The 21,447-nt window shown below is 49.6% G+C and overlaps 1 protein-coding gene across 1 annotated transcript in view; it reads left to right on the forward strand.

Annotated features, from left to right (window-relative positions):
* The window catches only part of RPTOR (regulatory associated protein of MTOR complex 1), a 101,880-nt gene that overhangs the window by 6,942 nt on the left and 73,491 nt on the right, over nucleotides 1–21,447 (forward strand). Inside the window, exons 2-4 of the mRNA XM_050981569.1 lie at nucleotides 3,660–3,762; nucleotides 5,754–5,836; nucleotides 20,003–20,161. Of these exons, the coding sequence (XP_050837526.1) occupies nucleotides 3,660–3,762; nucleotides 5,754–5,836; nucleotides 20,003–20,161 (345 nt within the window). The remainder of the gene's footprint in view (nucleotides 1–3,659; nucleotides 3,763–5,753; nucleotides 5,837–20,002; nucleotides 20,162–21,447) is intronic.

Raw genomic sequence — 21,447 nt, forward strand, 5'->3', positions numbered from 1 at the left:
AACTCCCAGAAGCAATTTGAACTCACTGGCATAAACCCAGGCAGGTTTCTAACACCTGAGTGTTCACCTGGGTAATGTTTAAGCAGAAAGTTTTCAGCTTGCAAATTGCAGTGTGAAAATCAAATATTAATGGGGTCTAAAACGTCCAGTCTGAGATGTCCCACAAAATGCAGAATTTCTCATAAATGCACTGCCTTGTTCTTGGTATTACTTGAACTGGAATATAAAGCAGTTCTGTGCTCTGAGTTCCAAACCTGGTCTCACCCAGGCTGCAATAAATGGGTGTCTTGGTTTCAGCCTGGCCTGCAGTCACTCCCAGGGATGCTCCAGTGGGATCAGGTGGGCTCCCTGGGATGATAAAACTTCACTTTTTCAATCAAACCCAGAAGAACATAATGGTTTTTATCCTAGCTGAAAATACCTGCAGATATTGCACTGTACTCACCTGCAGATCTGTTTGGCCTCTAAATGAAATAAGAGGTGAATTAGGAATATTTTAGAAGGTCTTTAGCATAAGATGTAAATTTTGGTGTCAAATGCTTTGATAAGCAGCTCCTCCCTGAGCAGACACAGACCTCCCTCTGCTCCCCAAGTGCCATTTCTGATGGCTTGGGGATGAATTCTCTGCCATCACTACTCAGGAAGAGCATTTTGCCCGAGTGGATTTGGCCATTTAAGGATTGCAGGTTCTGACCCAGCCTTATTAAATCGCTGGAAATCGGATGCAGTACAAGCTGGGGAGCTGTAGCCCATTTTTTAACATACAAATGACACTCCAAAGTGCAGAGCCCACACTAAGAGCTGCTGTGGTTTGATCTTGAGCCTCTGCTGACAAAGCATTTTGGATATTGGTTTTCTTACAAACTCGCCAAATGTTCTCCTGCTTCATTTTTTAATTCTAACAAAAATCCATGGAAATGTATCCTGATGGATATACTCCTGAAACAGGGGAAAGAAAATTTCCTCTGTCTTAATGACAGATGAGAACGTCCTCGTGCTGCTTGTGTTAGGAACCTTTAAATATGCACTGAAGTTTCTGGTGTGTTCCAAAAGAGTTTAGAAATGGGAAAAGCATTATTGGGTTTTTTTTTGAGCAGTCACCTGCATTGTCCCCCCAAACCCCTGCTGAGCCTGGGCTGAGCCCAGCGTGGGCAGCAGGGCCAGGGATTGTCCCCTCTGCCCCTCAGGTGAGACCCCACCTGCAGAGCTGCCCCAGCTGGCAGGAGCTGGAGCTGCTGCAGAGCCCAGAGGAGGCTCCAGGATGATGCCAGGGATGGAGGAGAGGCTGGCACAGCTGGCATTGCCCACCTGGGCAGGAGGAGCTTTGGGGTGAGCTCAGTGTGGCCTCAGAGAGGCTGGCACAGCTGGCATTGCTCACCTAGGCAGGAGAAGCTTTGGGGTGAGCTCAGTGTGGCCTCAGAGAGGCTGGCACAGCTGGCATTGCTCACCTGGGCAGGAGGAGCTTTGGGGTGAGCTCAGTGTGGCCTCAGAGAGGCTGGCACAGCTGGCATTGCCCACCTGGGCAGGAGGAGCTTTGGGATGAGCTCAGTGTGGCCTCGCAGGGCCTGAAGGAGCTGACAAGAAATGTGGAGAGAGTCAATTTCCAAGGGATGGAGTGCCAGGACAGAGGGAATGGCTTCCCACTGCCAGAGGGCAGGGCTGGATGGGATGCTGAGAGCAGAGTGCTCCCTGTGAGCAGTGGTGAGAGGGGTCAGGATGAGCTGTGGCTCTCGGGGTGTGCTCCTGCTAGCAGAGCAAACGTGTGGAGTGCAAGGCTTCCCATCCTTCAGGGGAGGTGGCAGAGGGGAAATCACCCCATTTGTCTCTGGGATCAGTCCCTGTTCCTCTCATGGCTTTGCTGTCAGTTTTCCAGGAGAAGCACTTATTTAAAAGTCTGAACCTGGGAATGGAAAATAAATACCAGCCTGTTCAGCACAAGCCACCAATCAGACGTTACCAGCAAAATACTGAAAAATAAGTCAGGATTAGAGTGCAAATGTGAAACAATAAATAAATGAGATGGAGAAGATTGCTTGGCAGGATACTTTCTCTTGCAGGAATGATTTATGTGTTTCCAGGTCTAATCAGTCATCTTGTGTGTAGCTTGCTGTGTTTCCCTGGGGTGTTTGGTGTGTGTGTGGCAGCGTGGGATGGCTGTGGCAGTGTTCATGCCCTCCCACCCCACAGCCCCTGCCTTCCCCGGGGAGCTGGCAGTGCCTGGGCTGGCTGGGGAGCTGTCCCCGAGGGCAGGGCAGGGGTTGTGCAGTGCCCAGGGGGTTTGGGTGGTGGTCTTGGCTGCTCCATGGCACTCTGAGCTGCTCGGGGCAGTGAAGGCTCTGCAGGACTGGCCTGCACCTTGCAGCTGCCCCTGGTTCTGCTTTTCCTGGGATGTCCCTAACGGTGACAAAGGGCTCTAAGGCAGGTGTCCTGGGTGCTGAGCTGCAGCTCTGGGCTTCCACCCCACCCATGGGCACATCCTGATCGGGGAATTCCTGCCCAGGCTCCTGTTTCCAGCTGTGTGCTGCAGAGTGCTGCTGGCTCCTGGGTGATTCCTGCACGAGGAGCTCCTACAGGCTTGCAGGGTTTGTTAGCCAGAACAGGGCTTGGGATGGAGCCATAAACCACAGCTCTTGCTGGTTTTTTATTCCATGTTCCCATCATGGCCATGCAGGATTTCTGTCCTGGTGTAGAGCCTGTGAATGGTGTCTGGCTGCTCCAGTTTCTGGATCAGTTACACATTTATGTGGCTCTAGGGTTTTCTCTAAGTGTGAAATTTGGGATTTTTTTTCCCCTACTGTTGTGGATTGCACAGAGCACCCCGGGGAGGTGGGGATGTGGGTGGCCTTGCTGCAGGCAAGCCCTGGATGCCTGGAATCACTGAGAGCCTCATCACTGCTGCTGTTTTCCTCCTCTGGTTTAGGTGTTGGCATGAGGGAGTCTAGGAAAAATCCCAGAAAGATGTGGAGTGATAATTTTCAGGCACTATTTTTAGCTGGCCGAGGTGGCTTGTCATTGGTTTAATGCAGGTTTTGGGTCCCTGGTGGGGCTGGGTGGGTTTGGGTTGGGGACATTTGGGGTGCCTGGGTGGGATAAGCCCATGTGGAGCAGCAGCTGGAGCCAGGATTCCTCCTTACAGGGCTCTCCCAGAAAACCCAACACGTGAAAAAAACAAAATTAAAAGTGCACTAAATACCTTTGTTTTGGTGTGTGTATGTTTGTTTAATTTTTTCATGGTTTTGTTTGTCACTTGGGGGTTTTTCCATTGTAATTCTTTTAGTTTCAATATTAGAGATCACACACTGCATTATAATATTGGTCAGGGGCCCTGAATAGCATTGCCTCATGTTTTAATAATGTGTTCAGTTGGACAATGGCTAATTTAAGATGAGTAGCAGAAGTTCACTGGTTTCCATTTCCATGCTCAGAAAGAGAAGAATGGGCTCTGGAAATAATAACAAAAATAGTAACATGGAGTCTAAGTACTGTTCTAATAAAAAATATGAAAAATTTCATCAGTCAGGCCTTGCTTAAAATAGTCCACGTGCAAGAGCAGGTGGGAGAGGTTGGTTGAAGCCCTGCAGAAGTTGTGGGAGGGTGAAGTTTGGAGCCCAGGGCGTTGCTGCTGCTGCTGCTCTAAGGCTGTGCTCTTGTCTCTGCAGATGAAGACTGTAAGTGTTGCCTTAGTTTTGTGCCTCAACGTCGGCGTGGACCCCCCAGATGTGGTGAAAACAACTCCCTGTGCCCGCCTGGAGTGCTGGATTGGTGAGTGCCCAGAGCCCCAGGCTCCCCTGGTCTCACAGACACAGAATCCATCCCCAGACTGTGCATTCCCAGGGCTTGAAACTGGGCTGAGCAGAAGGAAATGTGGGATCTGATTTTCCCCTGGGTTAATGAGGAGTCCAGCCCCAGCTGCTGCCGTGGGTCATCTCTCCTGCTGTGTTCTGAGATGAGATGCCATGGAGAAAAACAGCTGTTAATGAGCTGCTTTGCTTTCTTGTAATTGTTTTAGATTTAGAAATACCTGAAGGAAATCTCTGAGCAGAGGCACCCTCAGAGTGCTGGGATCTGCAGAGCTTTCCATCCCCCCTCCCTGCCTCACCCAGCAGAGCAGTGAGCTTTGTGAAACACCTTGCTGTGTTTTGGGGTGGCTGCTCTGGGCCTCTTTTAATTGGAATCATTCAGAAGATCTGGAATTGTTCCCAAGGATGTCTTGCCAGCAGTTCCAACACCTGGGTTTGCTGCTTTCATGCAGCATTGCACTACATTCCAGGTTTTTTGTGAAGAAAGTAAAAGTTCCCTTGGTTTTGGAGAAAAAAGTCCAATTATCAAGATGAGACCATTCTGAAGTAATATTAGAAGGAAATGTCTTGTGTACAGAAGCTTTCTCAGGTCTGGGTTTTCTCTAGAAGCTGGGAATGCTCAGCCTCCAGCCTCCCTGTAATCCTCAGCTCAGGGCTCTGACAGCCCCAGGGGCAAAGTGATCACTGCACAACCAGAATCTCCTTTACAACTTCCAGCAGCTTTTCTAACCTTGCCTTACCTGCCTTGTGAATCCCAGCACCTCAGGTTTCTGACCTGGAAATGCTGCTGGAAGCCCTGAGCAGGCACAAGCAGGTGCCTGAGAGCAGAGCACAGCCCTGATGCCTCATTGGTACACGAGCAGAGGAGCACTGCAGAGGCATTTAAATAAAGTCATTAGTGCCTATCATTAGCAAAGAGAATTTTGAATGCAGTTTTGTAATTAAATTTTCAGTTTGTTTATGTACACAAGTGCTCCTTCCACTTCCAGCCAACTTGAAATTCCTGAGAAAGGTAATTGGGGAAATATCTGATGGTTTTGTGCCATCAGGCTGAGGAGCAGGGGGTGGGGGGTGCAGAAATGTCTGTGCCACGTGTGCAGGGGCTGGCAGCTCTCTGGGGGGCAACTGCTGCTGTTCACACCTGAGCTGGGGTCACAGCTGGTCACCCCTGGTGACAAATGGCCTCTGAGCAGAGCCACGTGCAGCTCCTGCTGCACCTGCCACGTGCAGCTTTTATTCAGGAAAGAAAAATAACTCAGCATCCTGCTCCCATGCTGCCTTATTACATCTGGTTTCTAACAAAAGTATATTTGCAAAAACTGGGAAAAAAACCCTTCACTGATCTGGTTTAGTGCTTTTAAAGTAATTGGTATTAAATAGGAAAATATTAGCTTGTAGGACTTTTTTTTTAAAGAAAACTTGTTAATTGTTTAATTACATGTCCACGGTGTTTGAATAAAGCACATGGCCTGGAATTGTATTGCTATGTATGGATTGTGGTAATTATCCAGCAATAAAATTAACTTCTTAAATATTACAAATGGCACACAATCTCTGCAGCAGGAAGCAGAGGAAGTAAATGAAGCAGGATTTTGCATTCATCAACAGAAAATGTTTGTCATCAAATATTTAACCAATTTGAGTTCTTGTCATTATTTACAATAGAAACCTTATTTCATTATTAAAAGAAACAAATGCGGTGCCTCTCCTGTCTTTCAAAACAAAGTTGTGTTTAGCACCTCAGTAAGAGGAATCTTCCACATTTGACAGTCTGTAATGGAACTGGAGTTTTGTTGGACTCAGGAATTTGGGGATAATTTCTGGGTGCTGCCCCCCCCAAGTAAATTCCAGGAGGAACAAGGTGTTAGTGAGTTTGGCCATGAAAGGAACGTGCATGAGAACATCCCTGAGTGATGCAGGGGCTGAAAATGCTGCTGTGTGTTCTGTTCCCAGATCCTCTGTCCATGGGGCCTCAGAAAGCTCTGGAGACCATCGGGGCCAACCTGCAGAAGCAGTATGAGAACTGGCAGCCCAGGGTGAGTGTGGGCTGCTCCTGGGGCTCCCCTGCCTGGGAGCCTGGGCTCTCTCTGCTCCAGGGCTGGAGCCTCTCCTCCACCCAGCCTGGGCCTTTTTCTCAAGGGTTTCCAGAGGTATTTATGTCTTGGAGTTTTTATGGCAGGTATTCGTGTACATTTAAGACAAGAGAATTTCCTTTTTGTGTTTTTCCTTGTGGCACATTGACAATTTTTAAGTCTCAGCAGCCCGAGAATTTAGCAGAAAATTCAAAAAGTGCCTGGAATCAAACAGGAGAAAAAGCATCTTGGAGCAAAGGTGGGAAGAAGCCGTGTTTGCAGAGCTCTGTGCAGAGCCCCGTGCTGGGGAGCAGGGCCAGCTCAGGAGCAGCAGGCTCCCTGCGTGGGCCTGGTGGAGGCAGTCCCAGAGCTGGGCTGGTTCCCTGTTCCTGCAGGAAGGCACAGCCCCTGACACATTGCAAAGCCAAACACGTCCTGGTTTATTGCACTCCACAGGGCTCTGGAGCTTTCTGCAGTAATAAAGAGAAGTTGGTGTGCCATCTGCAATAAAACAATAGCAGCATTATTGAATTTCCTAGAGCTTTCATATAAATACTAATATACCCAGTTTGGTCTGTTTCTTGGGGGCTTGGAATGGTCAAGGAGTGGATGGAAGGAAGAGAGTTTGGGGAAAACCAGGCAGTCTGGAGAAAAGAGCAAATCATAACAACCTTCTGAAATAGCTGCTGTTCCTGGGCTGGAGCTGCTGCCATCAGCACCTTGTTGGGAATGCACGAGTGGTGCTGATTGCTGGCACTGGATGGTGGCAGTGGTGACCACTGTGTGACCAGTCCTGTGGCCCTGCTGCCAGCCAGTCCTTCTGTTCAAACATCCCCCTTGATGCTCAATGCACACAGCTTTTCTGAAAGAAATCTCTACAAGGGGTAAAGCATGAAAATTCCTTGTTTCTGGAAGCTCCCAGGCTGCACAGCTGATGGATATTTCCTTCCAGGTCTTATTGAGCCCCTTTCTAAATAATTTATCAGCTTGCCATTGCTTGAAGTATTTGTTCTGATTAAATTTAAGACTTTGCTTTATTGTTGTGTAGCTACATAAATTTGTGTGCTGCGGGAGCAGAAACCACTTCAGCTGTTGTTTTCTCTGCAAAATCCTGCAGTTAAGCAATATTCAGTCATTTCATGCAGCTCTCAAATGAAGATTGTACTGGGGGAGAGGGTAGGAGATGACAGAGCTGTGGGCTCGATCTGTCTTGATAAAGACTTCCCTGAACAAGTACAGAGTTCCTGCAATTCAGTGCAGATGGAATCCAATTGCTGGTGAAAAAGTGGAAGGGAAATCGAGACAGCTCTACACTAACACCCCCTTGGGCTTGGGGCTTACTGGGCAGGGAAGGGGTTAAACGTGAGGGTAATCTGCAAAGAGGCTCAATTACAGGGATCAAAGAGGCTGCTTAAGCAGCTGAGACTGGAAGGAGAGAAGGGAGTGAAAGTGAAGAGCACAGGGCCCAGTAATGCCTGAGAGAGGGGACACTTCCCTGGGAGTGCCCCTCTGCTCTGGGAACCTGCAGGCAGTGGGGAGAGAGCGGCTGCAGCTGGGCTGGCTGCAGCTGGGCTGGCTGCTGCAGCACCAGGAAAGGGAGCCCTGGCTGAGACAGAAATGCCCAGGATAACACAACTGGAGTTTCTGTGGGAGGCTGCTCACGTGCTCTGTGTTTGAGATATTCAGGTAAGGAATTGATCGTGTTGGAATGGGATTTCACTGCTGCTGACCCCCTGCAGTACCCCTGCCTGGGGGAGGTGCAGCCCTGTATTAAATATATTTAGATAAGGAATTGATCATGTTGAATGGGGTTTATCTGCTGCTGACCCCCTGCAGTACCCCTGCCTGGGGGAGGTGCAGCCCTGTATTTAAAATATTTAGATAAGGAATTGATCATGTTGAATGGGGTTTATCTGCTGCTGACCCCCTGCAAATCCCTGCCTGGGGGAGGTGCAGCCCTGTATTTAAAGTATTTAGGTAATCATGTTGAAATGGGGTTTCTCTGGTGCTGACCCCCTGCAGTACCCTGCCTGGGGAAGGTGCAGCCCTGTGGCAGGTGCCCAGCCAGGGCACAGCTTTGCTGTGCTGGCAGGGAGCAGCAGATATTCCCCTGCTGTTGGGGTGTAAATTCAGTTTTCTTGGCAGCCCTGCTCATTGTGCCACTGCAAAGGCAGGACTTGCCTTGGCTGGAGAGTCAAGAGCCTTTGCAGACAGGGCCAATGGGCTGTTAGCTGCCAGTGCTGCTGCACTGGGATGCTTTATGGGATGCAGGAGCTCCTGGGGGTTTTTATGAGCAGGAGTTACTGCTCTGCAAGCCCCAGTCTGGCATTGGAGCTGGGCCCTGCAGGGCTGGCTGGGGAGCAGGAAGGTGTTCTGCTGGCTGGGCGCTGAGTCCTCTGCACCCTCTGGGCTGTGTGTGAAGCACCCTGTGTGCCCTGATCCCTGCCCAGAGCCTGAGGGATGAGCCAGGGATGGAATTGCTGCCTGGCTTTGTTCCCCTGTTCTCCTGCTGGCCATCTCCTGCCTGGGCCAGCCCAGGGCCCTGTGCCTCCAGCCCTGTGGGTGTGCAGTGCAGCCAAAGGCTGGCCTTGGATGAGGCACAGTTTACATAATTCAGGACCTGCTATGAAGTGGTCTGGACCATATGCTTATTAAATTTGCATGAAATTATAGATTTTTTTTCCTCTCTTTGTTAGGCCTGGCTTTTGGCCAGGTTCTCCCTTTAACTCCAAACTGACCAGAGCACTCACAATTTTTCCTCCTTCACTCAATCATTTTGCTGCTTCTGTTGGGGTTTCACTGGTGCACAGATCCCAGTGGCACTCCTGCACCAGCTGCTTTCTGCAGTGCTCCCCTTTATTCTCTGATGAGCTTTCCCAGTGCTTCCAACAAGGCCAAAATCTGCAGTTCCTTCCTAGGAGAGGTGAGAAGGATGCAGACACTCAGCTCCTGCAGGGCTCCTGCTGAGCTGTTGCTCTGGGATCTTCTGTAGAGAGACCTCTGTTGTGGAATGTGGGGTTTTTACATCCTCTGAGAAGCAGCTGAGTGGAGTGAGAGGGGTCTGTAGCTCTGTGAGATTGCCCCCAGAGCAGTGATTTGCCATCAGCACTCCCTCTGCACCAGCCACCACCAGTGAGGCCAGGGGACTGAGCCACCACATCCCACAGAACCCTCCCCCTTACTCCCACTTGGCTGCATAAAACAAAGTCAATTACAGTATTGATTTTTTAATTCAAGTGCTATAGTTTTGCCTCCCTTTTTCTTCTCTCAATTTCCTCCTTTTTCTCTAAGAGAGTCGTTGGGGCTGTGTTAATTCTCTCCTGGAAGGAGCTGATTTCATTAGAGCTGAATGGATTATACCTGAATGGGCATCCCTGGGGTGAGGGAGATCTCTGAGTCATGAAGGGGGATGGAAATCCTGCATGGGGAAATCTAGAAGACAAGATTAAATAAACTTTTAGGAAGCCTTTGGGAAGGGTGGTTGAAAGCAAGTCCTGGTGATTGGGAATGCTGCAGCTGGAACGTGGCAGTGCTGCTGCTGCTCCTTGGGCAGCTTGAGAAGAAAGGGCTTTCCCATTTCTCTCTGATCCAGTCTCAGCCATTGTGTGCTGCCTCCAGTCTGCACCAGTGAGTGATGGTCTCTGAGGGCACATCTCCCACAATATGGATAAATTATCTCTTTTGTGGCAGGCCTTCAAGGAAACAGTGATTTTCTGATCAAACAGGCTGCTTCTCCCTCTCTTCTAGTCTGCTTCCCAGTAGTTTTCTCTTCATTTCAAAGGAAGTACAGCCCAGATCCTTGAAGTGGATCATTGAAAGGCTCTACCTTTTAGTGCATGTTGTCTGTTGTTGATGCTGTTGTTCCCCTCATTAGAGATCTCTGGGCTTTGATTCGGTGTCTGAGGTTTCATTCCTTCATTGCTTTTTTCTGCCTAATTAATTGGGAAGTTGCTGCTGCACATCAAAGGGGGAGCATTTCCTAAAGAGTAACTACTTAAGCATGAAAACTAATTGAACACATGACCTAATTATTGGTCTCTCTGTGAGTCATACTTTTCCTTTATTTCTGTGGGGTTTTTCTTTTAAAACAACAGCAAATACTAATTGCTCCTGCAGAAGAAATACTGTAGAATTCCAAAGGGGAACATGGGAAAACTGGTACTTGGTCTCCAGTAGGAGATATCTGCAGATGTAGGAACGTGCAGGAAGAAAATGAATAGGAAGGAAAAAACCAAAAAGACAGTGTGACCTTGTTTAACAAAACCAGGTTTTCCTTAGAGGACTATGTTTGTTGGTTTTCATTTCCCAACAGCCTCTTGAATTTGGCAGCTATTTCAGGCTCTGCAAAATTCTGCTGTATCAATCCTTTGCTGTCTTGTTAAAGATCAACTGTCTTCAGCACAAACCAGCAGGGTTTTTTCAGAGGGGAAAAAAAAGAAGAAGTCTGCCACAGAAGTGGAGTCAACAAGTCTAATTGTGAAAGCCAATTATTGCTGCTCTCCTTCTGTCTGAAAACCTGTCGTGGTCAGAGTGCCACTGTCAGCCAGGGGCTGCCTCACTGAAACCCCTCTGGAAGCACAGATTTCAGGTGTCAAGTGATGAACCCACTCTTGAATGCCTTGGGAACGTTGGGAAAGCGAGGAGAAATGAGTCAGGGGTTGTAGTTTTCTCCTTGGTGGCTCTGCAGGTGCTCTGCATCCCAACCCTGCCTCAGCATGGCCTGGCTGGGGAGAGCTGGAGCTCACCTGGCAGGGGGGGAGAGCCTCACCTGGGGCTCCTCTGCCTGCTCTGGCAGCAGCTGTACCTGGAAGGGCTCCTGGGGCAGGGATAACAGCATTTGGGACCCCTGGCTGTGCCGGGGGGAGCTCCCTGCTGCAGCTCTGGGTACAGCTCATGTTTGAATGCCTTTGATAGTGAGAGAAAAAAACCCTGATAAATCTTTAACACACCCCTGAAAGTGGAAACTGTGAAATTGCAGCAGTGGTGTACTTAATACTGATTTTTCAGAGATTCTCCTGGAAAAATGAGTCACAAAGAGGAACAAACAGTTGCAGGCAGGGAGTGCAGTGGGGAAGTGTGTTCAGGAGCTGCAGAGAGCAGGCAGTGCCATGAAGCTGCTCTGGAGCTGAGCTGGCCATGCACTGCAGCCACTCTGGAGCTAAGTCAGCAAGCCTGCAAAGTCACTTTAGTGGGAAAATCCTGGAATCCTGTGGGTCTTTGCACCTGCTGTGGGCAGGGTGTGATGGAGGGAAGGGGCTCACCCAGCATCTGAGCTCTGCTCAAAGCCCTTGCCTTCCTGTGCACACTCCTGCAATAACCTCATTTCCCACCTTTTACTCTTCATGTCTGCTTTGGTTTGTGCTCTGCCATCAGAATGGGGCCAGAATTGGCAGGAGGAAGGTTTGTGCTTTGGAGGGTGCTTTCCTGTGACCATTGATGTCAGCTTGTCAGAGATGGGAAGAAAGAGCTGACAGGAAAAGGCTCTTGGAGAGAAAAGCAGCTCTGCCTGGCAAAGCTGATTAACATGTTTCTGTAATTACCACCCAGCTCTGGGTGACCTATTTAAAAACACCTTGTCTTTGTGTTGGGGGGAGAGTGCAGAATCCCTGGGATGGGGGACAGGGAGGAGCCTCCTGCTGATCCCTTGGCAGCACCCTGGATCCCCTGGGCAGGGATGCTGGGCTGGAGGCTGGCACAGGCTTGGGATGGTGCACTGGGAGCTTCCTGCTAACAGACACCACCAGATCTGTGCAGAACTCAGAGATTACCAGAGGAAACTATTCCCATTTTTATTTATATTGCTGCTCCTCTCTAAGGCAGAATGAGGAAATCCTGAGGTGCTTTGCTTTGAACTCCTTTCCTGTGGAGATTAACAAGGCATAAGCCTTGGAATGATTGGCTTTCCTTCTCCTGACTCATTAAGGTGTTTTTAATCAGAAAATTGCTTCATTAAGCAATTACTTTGCAATCAGAGGAGAACTGAAATTACTAAACAATTATTTAGTATTGAGAAGATGAATTCTTGCCCTGCAGGGCCCCAGCCTTGCAGCTCCTCCCTGGAGCCCAATGCACTCGGGCCAGGCTGTAAAGACAGCCAGCCTGAGAATTCACCAGTTTGTACTGGTTCCAGAACCAAACTGGTTACCAGTTTGTACTCTGCAGCCTGGACTGGGCTCCCAGTAAGGTCCAGGTTTCTGTTTAACAAACAAGAAGGTGCAGAGCCTTTAAAGAGCTCTTAAAACTGAGGTTCTAGAGAAGGACTGGAGCTGACACTGATGCTTAGGAGTTAGGTTGTTTGAGCAGGTTTGAAAGATGTGACCTGGGCTGTTCTTAAAATCCTGTTAGGGCACCCTGTGGTGTGCCCCATCGAGCTGTCACCAGGCTGAGGGTGCAGAGCTGCCACATGAGAAGCAGATCTGAGCTCTTTTACCATTCCCTCTGTTTAAAAGCAAGCAATTATTTCCACAGCCCTCTCAGAATGGTTATTTGAGCAGAGAGGGAAGGATTTGTACCAAACACAGGAGGCTGGTGGGTGGAATTTCTGTGAACTTTGGCACAAACCTGCAGTGTGAAGCAGCTTGGAACTGCTGAGGAACACACCTGTCTTGTGGATGTATTGTAGCAGCAACTCAAGGCTGGTTGTCCTGATTTTTGTCTTCCCTGTCAACATCAGTTCTCATGAACAAACTGCTCCGAGGCGTTTTCTTTGGAAGTGTTATTGGATCCTGAGCCTGCACAGTGAGGATTAGGTACTTTGGAATTCATTTCACATTGGGCTTGAAAGCAAGGTCAGAGACTGCAGAGGGAAGGTAAAGTCCTTCAGGAGGGGATGTGCCAGGCTCAGAGCTGGCTCCTGCCACCATCCTGTCCTGGCATCAGCAGCTGCAGCAGCCTCGGGCTGCTCCAGAGGGAGTCAGCACGGGGGAGATGGAGAGGGGTTTGAAATGCACCCAGACATCTGCAGGGGGCTTGCCTCAGACTGGAAGGAGTCTCCCTTTGCCTTGGTTTAGTATTTAAATTAAAGCATCTCAGAGTTTGTCTTCACTGTAATTAATATTTTCAAGTTAGCAATGACTAATAATTTTATCAGTAATGTTTTCTCCTGGCCTGTGTTAACCAGGTTAAGCTGCTGCCTGTAACGTCAATTTGGGATTTCCAGCACACTCCCTTGTACTTAAATATGCAGTTTTTATTATCTTGGCCTAATCCTCATGAATTTGCATCAGGGTAATTTTATGTGCCCACAGCCTAAAATTAAAACACCTTAAAGGAAGTAAGGGGGAAAAAAACCAAGGTGTTTTTTTTTTTTTTAATATAAAATTAAGAAGCTTGGAGTCTGTGGATATGGTTCAGAATAATTTGTATTTGCATGATGTGTCCAACCCAAGAGTTATTGTGGCCATATCAGCGTGGGCTTGAGGTGATTGGGTTTGTGATTGATGGGCACTGGGGATGAGCTGCAGTCACTTCTTACAGGGCTGAGTTATCTCTGAGCTTATCACACAGCAGGCTCAGGGTGTCTCTGCTCCCTGGGCTCTGCAGGCTGCCCTGGGACCCTGCCCTGGGACCCTGCCCTGGGACCCTGCCCTGGCACTGCTGGGTCCTGCCCTGGCACCGCTGGGTTCTGCCCTGGGACCCTGCCCTGGCACTGTTGGACCCTGCCCTGGCACTGTTGGGTCTTGTCCTGGGATCCTGCCCTGGCACTGCTGGGTCCTGCCCTGGCACTGTAGGACCCTGCCCTGGTACTGTTGGGTCCTGCCCTGGGATCCTGCCCTGGCACTGTTGGGTCCTGCCCTGGGACCCTGCCCTGGGACCCTGCCCTGGCACTGTTGGACCCTGCCCTGGCACTGTTGGACCCTGCCCTGGCACTGCTGGGTCCTGCCCTGGGGTGTTTTCTGTGGGACTGTGCAAACCCAGAGGTGTTGGTGTGCAGCTGTAAATGTGTCTCCAAAGGCAGTGGCAATGCAGGATGCCAAGTCTTGCTGTGATGCAGGAAAGGAGCTGTGGGTCAGCCAGTGTTAGAGTGAAATCAGGGTGAGCTGCAGGGCTGGGTTATTAATCACTGTTTTGGATGAACCAAAGAACAAAGTATTTTTGTTTGGGAGTGAAGCCTGTAGTTTTTCACTAGAACAGCTTCCCCCTCAGCAGGCCTGGAAGCAGGCCAGCCTGGCAGCACGTGGAGACCAGCCCTGGGAGAAGCCTGTAGTGATGGAGCTGGGGAAGGGAAACTGGTGAGTACGAGTGGCAGTGCAGATCCTGCTGCAGAGCTCTGCTGAGCCCTGCCCGTGGCAGTGCTCCTGCCCCCTCCCTGCCAGGGCTGTTTGGGACTTGCTGGATGAGTCAGCCTGCAAAACAGATCCTCTTGGAGCTTCCCACAGCCTTCCCTCCATGGACAAAATTAGGGATTCTCCCCCACCTGCCTGTTTTATCAGCAAGTCTTTATATATGGACTTTCCTCCAAATCTGTGTTGAGATCTTGTTAAATATCCTCTGGGAACCCAAATGGGTTTATATCAAAAAGATGCTTCCTCTCATCTCTGTGCTCTTTGATTTCTTTAGGAAACTCTACAAGATAAGAGTTTGATTTGAAAAGTCTGGCTTCTCATTAGAGATGCTGAATGGGCTCTTCCCCAAAGTGTTTGTTCATGGTTCTGTTTGTTTATTATTATTCCACCAACGTGCCCAGCGCAGAGCTCAGTCTGGATTTCCTCTGGATTCCTTTGGAAACTGATGTCATTCTTCCTGCTTTCCCCTTTCCTGCTACCAGGTGGTTTCAGAGGGATTTTACCATCCCCAGGTGATGCTCAGTAATTCAGTACTTGAGATAACTCAGTTTCTACTTTGGGTTCCTGGAGATGGGATGGGGGTGTGGGAACTGGGGGGTCTCAGTGTCACCCACAGTGGTTGGGGATGGCTGCACCAGCTCTGGGCTTCTCAGCTTGCTGAAATGGTCTGGTCCTATCTTGGATTTTCCATTTTGGATTGTTTTTTTTCTTTCTGGCCATGTTCCTGTTCGTTGCTTAGATGCTCCAATGTGTTCAGGAGATTTCAAAAGTAAAATATACTGGTGCTGCTTTGCTGTGTGCACCACATGTTCATCCTGGCTGTGAAGTTTTGACATATATGTGCCTGGTTTATGTGTCTCAGCCCCACTTTGTTCCAGACACCCTCAGGAACACGTTGCATCAAACTGGCAGCTGCCTCATGCAAAGTGGAAGAGGAATTAATTCAATTTTATGCTCTTCACTTAAAAGGAAACTTACTGCAGGATTTTCAGTGTTCATCTTTAACAGGTCTTCAAGCCTCTCTGTCTGGGGTGGTTTTATCCTTTGCTCTAGAGTGAGATATTTGCCTTAGTGTGGCTGAACTTCCCATGGGAGAGCAGGGATGGGTTTATATCTCAGCCAGGAGAGCTGTGTGGAACCTGCCCACCCTTGCCCTGGAAGCTGCTGGTGCCATTCCTCTTGGGTTTTAGTCCCTTACTTCTTTGGGAGGCTTCTTATAGAGGAGTTTTTCCAATCTGGGCATTGTTCCAAAACCCTTCTCTTGGAATAATTAGCTAGCTTTGATTCCTTTTAATTAAATCATGTGGAGTAGGCTGGCTGTGTGCATGGCAGAGTCACAGGTTTCATTTCTCCTCTGCTTTTGGAAACTGGGATGCAGATCTGCTCCAAGAGGCAGCTGCACCCTGGGCTGCTCCTGGGGATGTGGATTAGGAAGAAGCATTGCTGGGGATGAGGGAAAGCTGCATCTCAGAGTCTGGGATCCACCATGGGGAGGCTTTGCTGACAGCCCAGGATGTGCAGGGGATGGGTTCTGCACTGGGATAACTGGGCTGGGACTGGTTCCTGCAGGAAATCCCAGCCAGCCCTGCTCTGAGGGTCCACAGGGCAGGAAACCTTCCAGTCCCTGTCCATGTCCTGTGGAACCATGGAATGGGCTTGGGGGGACCCTACAGACCCCCCAGAGCAGCAGTTCAGGAGGGAGCCCTGGAACCCCAAACACTGCAGCTGAATTGCCTCTGTGTTATTTCTTTTACTCACCACATGCAGTGCCTTGTGTGTGCCACTTGCATTTGGGATTCTTTGTCACCCAGAAGCTGTTTAAAAAAACCCAATCTCCAGCCAAATAAAGCTTTTATAGCTCATTATGGATTCAGGGTAGGAGCATCCTTCTTCTGCAAGGAGGTGTAAAAGGCAGTTTCAGTATAAGATACTGAATGTTGGAGTAGTTTCTTCTTTGGATAAATTTGGAACACATTCAGTAAGGTATCTTAGGGATAAAAGGGGAGTGACTTCAGGATTTGTTCTGCTGAATGAGAAGAGGATGGATGATGTTAGAGCTTGTGAAGAGCAGAGGCTCTGGATGCCAGCAGAGACATTTGTCATGCATTTTTCATACTCTTTGTATCCTCTGGGCCAGGGTTGGGGTTTTGGCATGGCATCACACAGGCTGTGGTCAGAGCCTTGTGGAGTCCTTCTGCAGCAAAGACTGAGCTCCTGGGCTGCAGGACAGTGAAACAGGGAGACTTGAATTTTGTAGCTTTGATGAGAAAATAGGTTTATCCTCGTGTTTCCTTAAGGGGAAAAAATCCATCTCCCTGCTGACAGAGCTGTGGGGCTCCAGCAGTGCCTGCTGGGCTGGGCAGTGCCAGAGGTGATGGGAACCTGGCCTGGCTTCCAGAACTTTCCATCGCCGCTGAGACTTGAGCAACATCAGCAACTGCAGTCCCCTGTTCTGTCACCTCTGGCACTCTGCATTCCTCCCTCCTCACGGGACCTGATCCTGAGCTGAGTTTCCTGGACTCAGCAGCTGGCAGGGTGAGCAGAGCCGAGTTTGGAGGTGGTGAGGAGCCAGTTCTGGTGGCTCAGGTGACAGCCAAGCCCTTTGGCACAGCCACGGAGCTGCTGCAGCCCTGGCTCCTCAGGAAAGGGGTCTCTGCCTGGGGCTCCTCCTCAGTGTCTTGGCCCCATTAAAAATTAAAGGAAAACCTGTCATTAGGTGAAGTTTCCAAAGCAGAGCCATCAATTTAAGCTCAAAATCCAGAGGACTGTGGGAATTTCAGCAGCCAGTGCATCCTGACATTCCAGTGGGGTAGGAGTTGGTGAATCCACTGAAGGGCATTTTCCCCTCTGGACAGGCTCGTGTTGGAGAGGTCACTGCTGGCTCCTGCTAGGCAGTAACACCTGGCTGGTTTGTTTTCCCTTTGAAAGAATAAATCCCTTGTGAACCAAAGAGGCAGTAATTTGGGAGGTCATTCTGTGGGGGTGGCAGGGGGTGATTGACACTGTGGCTTCAGAGTGCCACCATCTCAGTTCCCATTTCAGCATTAAACTTGGGAAATGTCCACAGAAGAACCACTTGCTGCTACCCCCAGACTGGTTTCTTTTCCTGGTTTGGGTGCCAGAACTCCTTTCTATGGAAACTCCTCCCATTTCCTGCAAATCTGTCAGTACAGTGTTTTATCTGTCCTGAAGTTCCAACACTGAGAGGTGAGATGTCTTAAAAACTGCCGTCCTCTCTGTCACAAGGTAACAGGGACAAGGCTGGATGAACCAGTGGGCTGCACAGGAATGTGAAATACACAAGCAGAACTTTTAACTTCACCTGTGTGAGCAGAATAGTGAGACTCCCCTGATCAGGCCTCCAGGTTATTGCTTTGGACAGGAGCTCTCCAGTCAGGCAGGAGGTGATCAGGAGCTCACACTCCCACGGAGGAGCAGCTGCCATCCCCATCAGGGTGCTCTGGCCAGGCTGGGACAGCTCTGCTGCTGCAGGGCAGGCTGAGGGCTCTAGTGTCCTGTCTGCAGTGGCACCAGGGAGCACAGGCTCCTTGCCAAACTGCAGGAATAGCTGTCAGCAGCACCTGATGGTGGCAGGAGGGCAGCCTGGTGTTCAGGGCTCATAAAACCAGGGCAAACCAGCCCCAAGTCTGGGCTGTGGCACCTCCAGGAGCTGCTGGGGTGAAGCCCCTCAGAGCTCTCGGGTTCTGGGTGGGCTCTGTTACCTTTTGCACTCATTAGTGCTGGAAAGCTCCTGCTGGGAGCTGGAGGGGAAGGAATCAGCACCTTGACAGGGAAAGAAGAGGAGTAAAGATGGGAGAAAGGAAAAGACAAAAAAGGCACCACCTGGGCTGGTGTGTTACTCACATACCTGGTTCTTGTCATAGCTAAAACTCCCACCTGAGTCCTGAGCTGGCACTGGGGCTCAGACTGTGCTTATTCACAGCTCCCTCCCCTCCTTTCCATTCCCTCCTCCTCGTGTTTCTCCAGGCCCAAATGATCTGTTTGCAGTTTGGAAATTGAGATCTACAGACCTGAGTTCTGGAGTCTGAATCCACCTCCATTAACTGCGGGCTGTGTTTAATATTGATGCTCCAGGGACGTGAGGAGGGATGGAATGAGCCTGTTCTCCTGAGGGGAAAAAGCTGAAATTCCCCAGCACTCTGCTTTGGGTGGCTCTGAAGCTGCCAGCAGCCAGGCTGGGATTTAAGGGGCACATTTTTGCAAATCAGTGTCTTCAGCACTGCTCTGAGTGGAGAGAGGAGGAGGTGGGGGCTCCGTGGGAAGATTAATGCAGCCTCTTGGCTTTCCTGAGTGCTGAGGTTCCCAGAAAGGATGAGGGTGTCACATCACTGCTTCTTGCTTCATATTTTTCCTCCTTTTGCCTGCTTTTCTTGGGTGTTGCCATCCTTAAATGCTGCCACTCATTGTTCCCTCTCCCCTGCTGGCTGGAGACTCTGACTGTTAATTGAGCAGCTCTGTATCTGCTCTTCAGGCTTCTCAGATAAACAATTTAAGTCCTTCATTCTCTTTTCCTGTGACATTTTAACATTTTCTCATCTTTGGCTGTCACAGAGAAAAACCTAAAAAGCCCAAACTTCTGCAGCCTTGGTTTGGTTTGTTAACAGGCTCCCCATGGCAGCTCTTGGAGAGGTGTGTTTGTCCTGCCCTTAAGCTTGGGTCTTTATTTACTACAGCAGATTGAAGGGGTTTGTTGTGATTCTGGGGTTTCAGTCTGCAGAGACTGAGAGAAGATAGAAAGAGCCAGGCTTTTGTCTTTCAAAGGACACTTGAAAGACTTTCTGTTATTATTTGGCCTTACTTCAGAAAAAATGCACTTTTGAAACCAGCTCCTACCTGGGTGTCCTGAACTCAGCCAAGCTAAGAGGGGCTTGAAGCACTGGGGTTTGATTTTTCCTCCATCCCCCAGTGTGCCCTGAGTTCAGTGTCCACAGGCACAGCTGGGGGAATACATCCATTTTTTCCCAAGGCAAAGGGCAGTTTCCAAGGGCTCTCCATCACTCTTCTCCCTTCTTACCCAGCTGTGTGAATGTCAAATTCCTGGGCCTTTTGTGTCCTTTTGTCTCAAGAATGTTGTCAACCTATACAATTTTCTGTCTTCAAGAGAGGGAATTTGTTCAATTGGAGGTGTTGAGGGTCTGAACTGGAGGATTAGGTCAGGGGTTATTTGTGAGACTGGCTAATGTTGAAACAGATTTCACCTTCCTAAGGCTTTTTGAATATTAATAATTGAAAGGTGAGTGAGCTGGGTGGGAGCTGGGAGCTGTGCTGAGCTCCCTCCAGCCTGTGCTCGTTGATGAGTGTGGGTCCCTCAGCAGCAGACACACTTTGCTTATCCAGCCCCACTGCCAATGCCCTGTGTTTCCTTTCCCAAAGCAGCCAGTTCCTATCCACACTGCTCCTGATGCCTGGGGGGGGTACCTGCCACAGAGGCTGGACAGAGTTAAAGTAGGGATTTATTAAAAGGCCTCAAAGGATCCACCTTGGGCAGTACAAGAGTCCAGCCAGGGCTGCACCCGAGATGGATGATGGGTCACCAGTTTTCACACTTTGCTAAGTTCTGCTCCATTTCCATACTGGGCTTCAGTGTCCAATTCCAGCTCCAGGTTCTGCAGTCCCATCCTCCCGGGTTGGTCTCCTCCATTCCCTGAGGTTGGCACTTTGGGGCTGGAAAAGGATTGTTCTGTGTGACCGAGCTGTGCGAGCTGCTGACCTTTCTGTGAGTTCAGAGTTACAAAGCAGCGCAGACTCTGGGAGTGTAGCAGCCCAAAGCCGAGGCAGCAGCAGCAGCAGCAGGGGCTGTGAGCAGTGTGTCCCTCTGTCCCAGGCCAGGTACAAGCAGAGCCTGGACCCCACGGTGGACGAGGTGAAGAAGCTGTGCACGTCGCTGCGCCGCAACGCCAAGGAGGAGCGCGTGCTGTTCCACTACAACGGGCACGGCGTGCCCCGGCCCACCGTCAACGGCGAGATCTGGGTCTTCAACAAGGTGGGTGTGCCAGCCCCTGCAGCCTGCTGGGCAGCACAGCTGCCTGCAAGCCCTGCACTCACCCTGCTGTGGCCTGCAGGGAGCCCAAAGCCCACCCAGTGCCACCCCTGCCACGGCAGGGACACCTCCCGCTGCCCCGGGGTGTCCAGCCTGGCCTTGGGCACTGCCAGGGATCCACAGCAAATCTGGGCACCCTGTGCCAGGGCCTCACCACCCTCACTTGAAGTAATAAGCAGACAGGACTCAGTTTCTTCATGAAGGAAAAGCCTGTTTTGTATTTACATTGTTTACATTTATAAATATAAGTTATTTGGGGGTGTTCGTTAAGATGGAACCAGAGATGGAACAAGATCCTTCCTGTTTCCAGAAGGGGAGCTCTGGGCACTTCACTCTGTTGAAGGCAGCTTCGTTGGTTTTAATTTTAATGAATCATTTGGGAAGTTGCACAAAGCTAAAGCTGTAAGGAATTAAAGGAAATTTTAGAAGGTACCATGTTAAACTTGACTGGTTAGCAATACAGTGAAACTCTGTCGCTTGGTTGGGAAGGGCTATTGGATCTGTCTATCAAATTTTCTCTTCCTATAAATGTTTGCACGTTTCCTTCACAGATTCAATGGGACAGATGTCTTGGTTTGCAGGTGTTGTTGTATCAGTAAGGAGTTATGTTCTAGTTTAGTTGCTGTCTCCTGAGCAAATCTCAACGTGGCTTCAAAAGGAGAAGAGAAATCAACACGCCCCAACTTCAGACATGTTTATTCTGACATTATGAGGAGCTTCTCTGCAAATTTTAAATATCTCTGGTTCTTCTCTAAACCACTGGGGATGAAATCTGTCCAGCAGCAGTTTCCAGCTGAGCTGTGGTTTTGGGAAGGGGCACAGAGGGATGGTGGGAGCAGTGTTGGAGCAGGGACTTCTCCTCCAGGGAACAAACTGTGTGTCCAGCCCAGCGTGGCAGCAGCACCAAAGCATCACCCTTTCATTCTGCTTTAACACCCCTTCTCGCTTCAAAGTGCCTCATTTACATATCATTAGCAAATTCGATGTTTTATGTGACCCCCACAGCAGAGCTGGAACATAAAATTCTTCTGCTTGGAAATATCACAATATTAATCAGAGCTGTAATCTGATCTTAGCTGGAACAAGATGCCTTGGAAATAGAAAGGTAAAACAATGCCTGCCCATAAAATGTCCTTGGTGAGATGTGTCAGAGCAGGTTTTTTATGTGGAACTTCCTGGCCTTGGAGTGTGCTTCACGTGAGGGGTGACCTTAAGAAAGGCTGTGCTGA

The sequence above is a fragment of the Serinus canaria genome, chromosome 18 (genome assembly GCF_022539315.1).
Source record: "Serinus canaria isolate serCan28SL12 chromosome 18, serCan2020, whole genome shotgun sequence".
Taxonomy (NCBI): Eukaryota; Metazoa; Chordata; class Aves; order Passeriformes; family Fringillidae; genus Serinus; species Serinus canaria.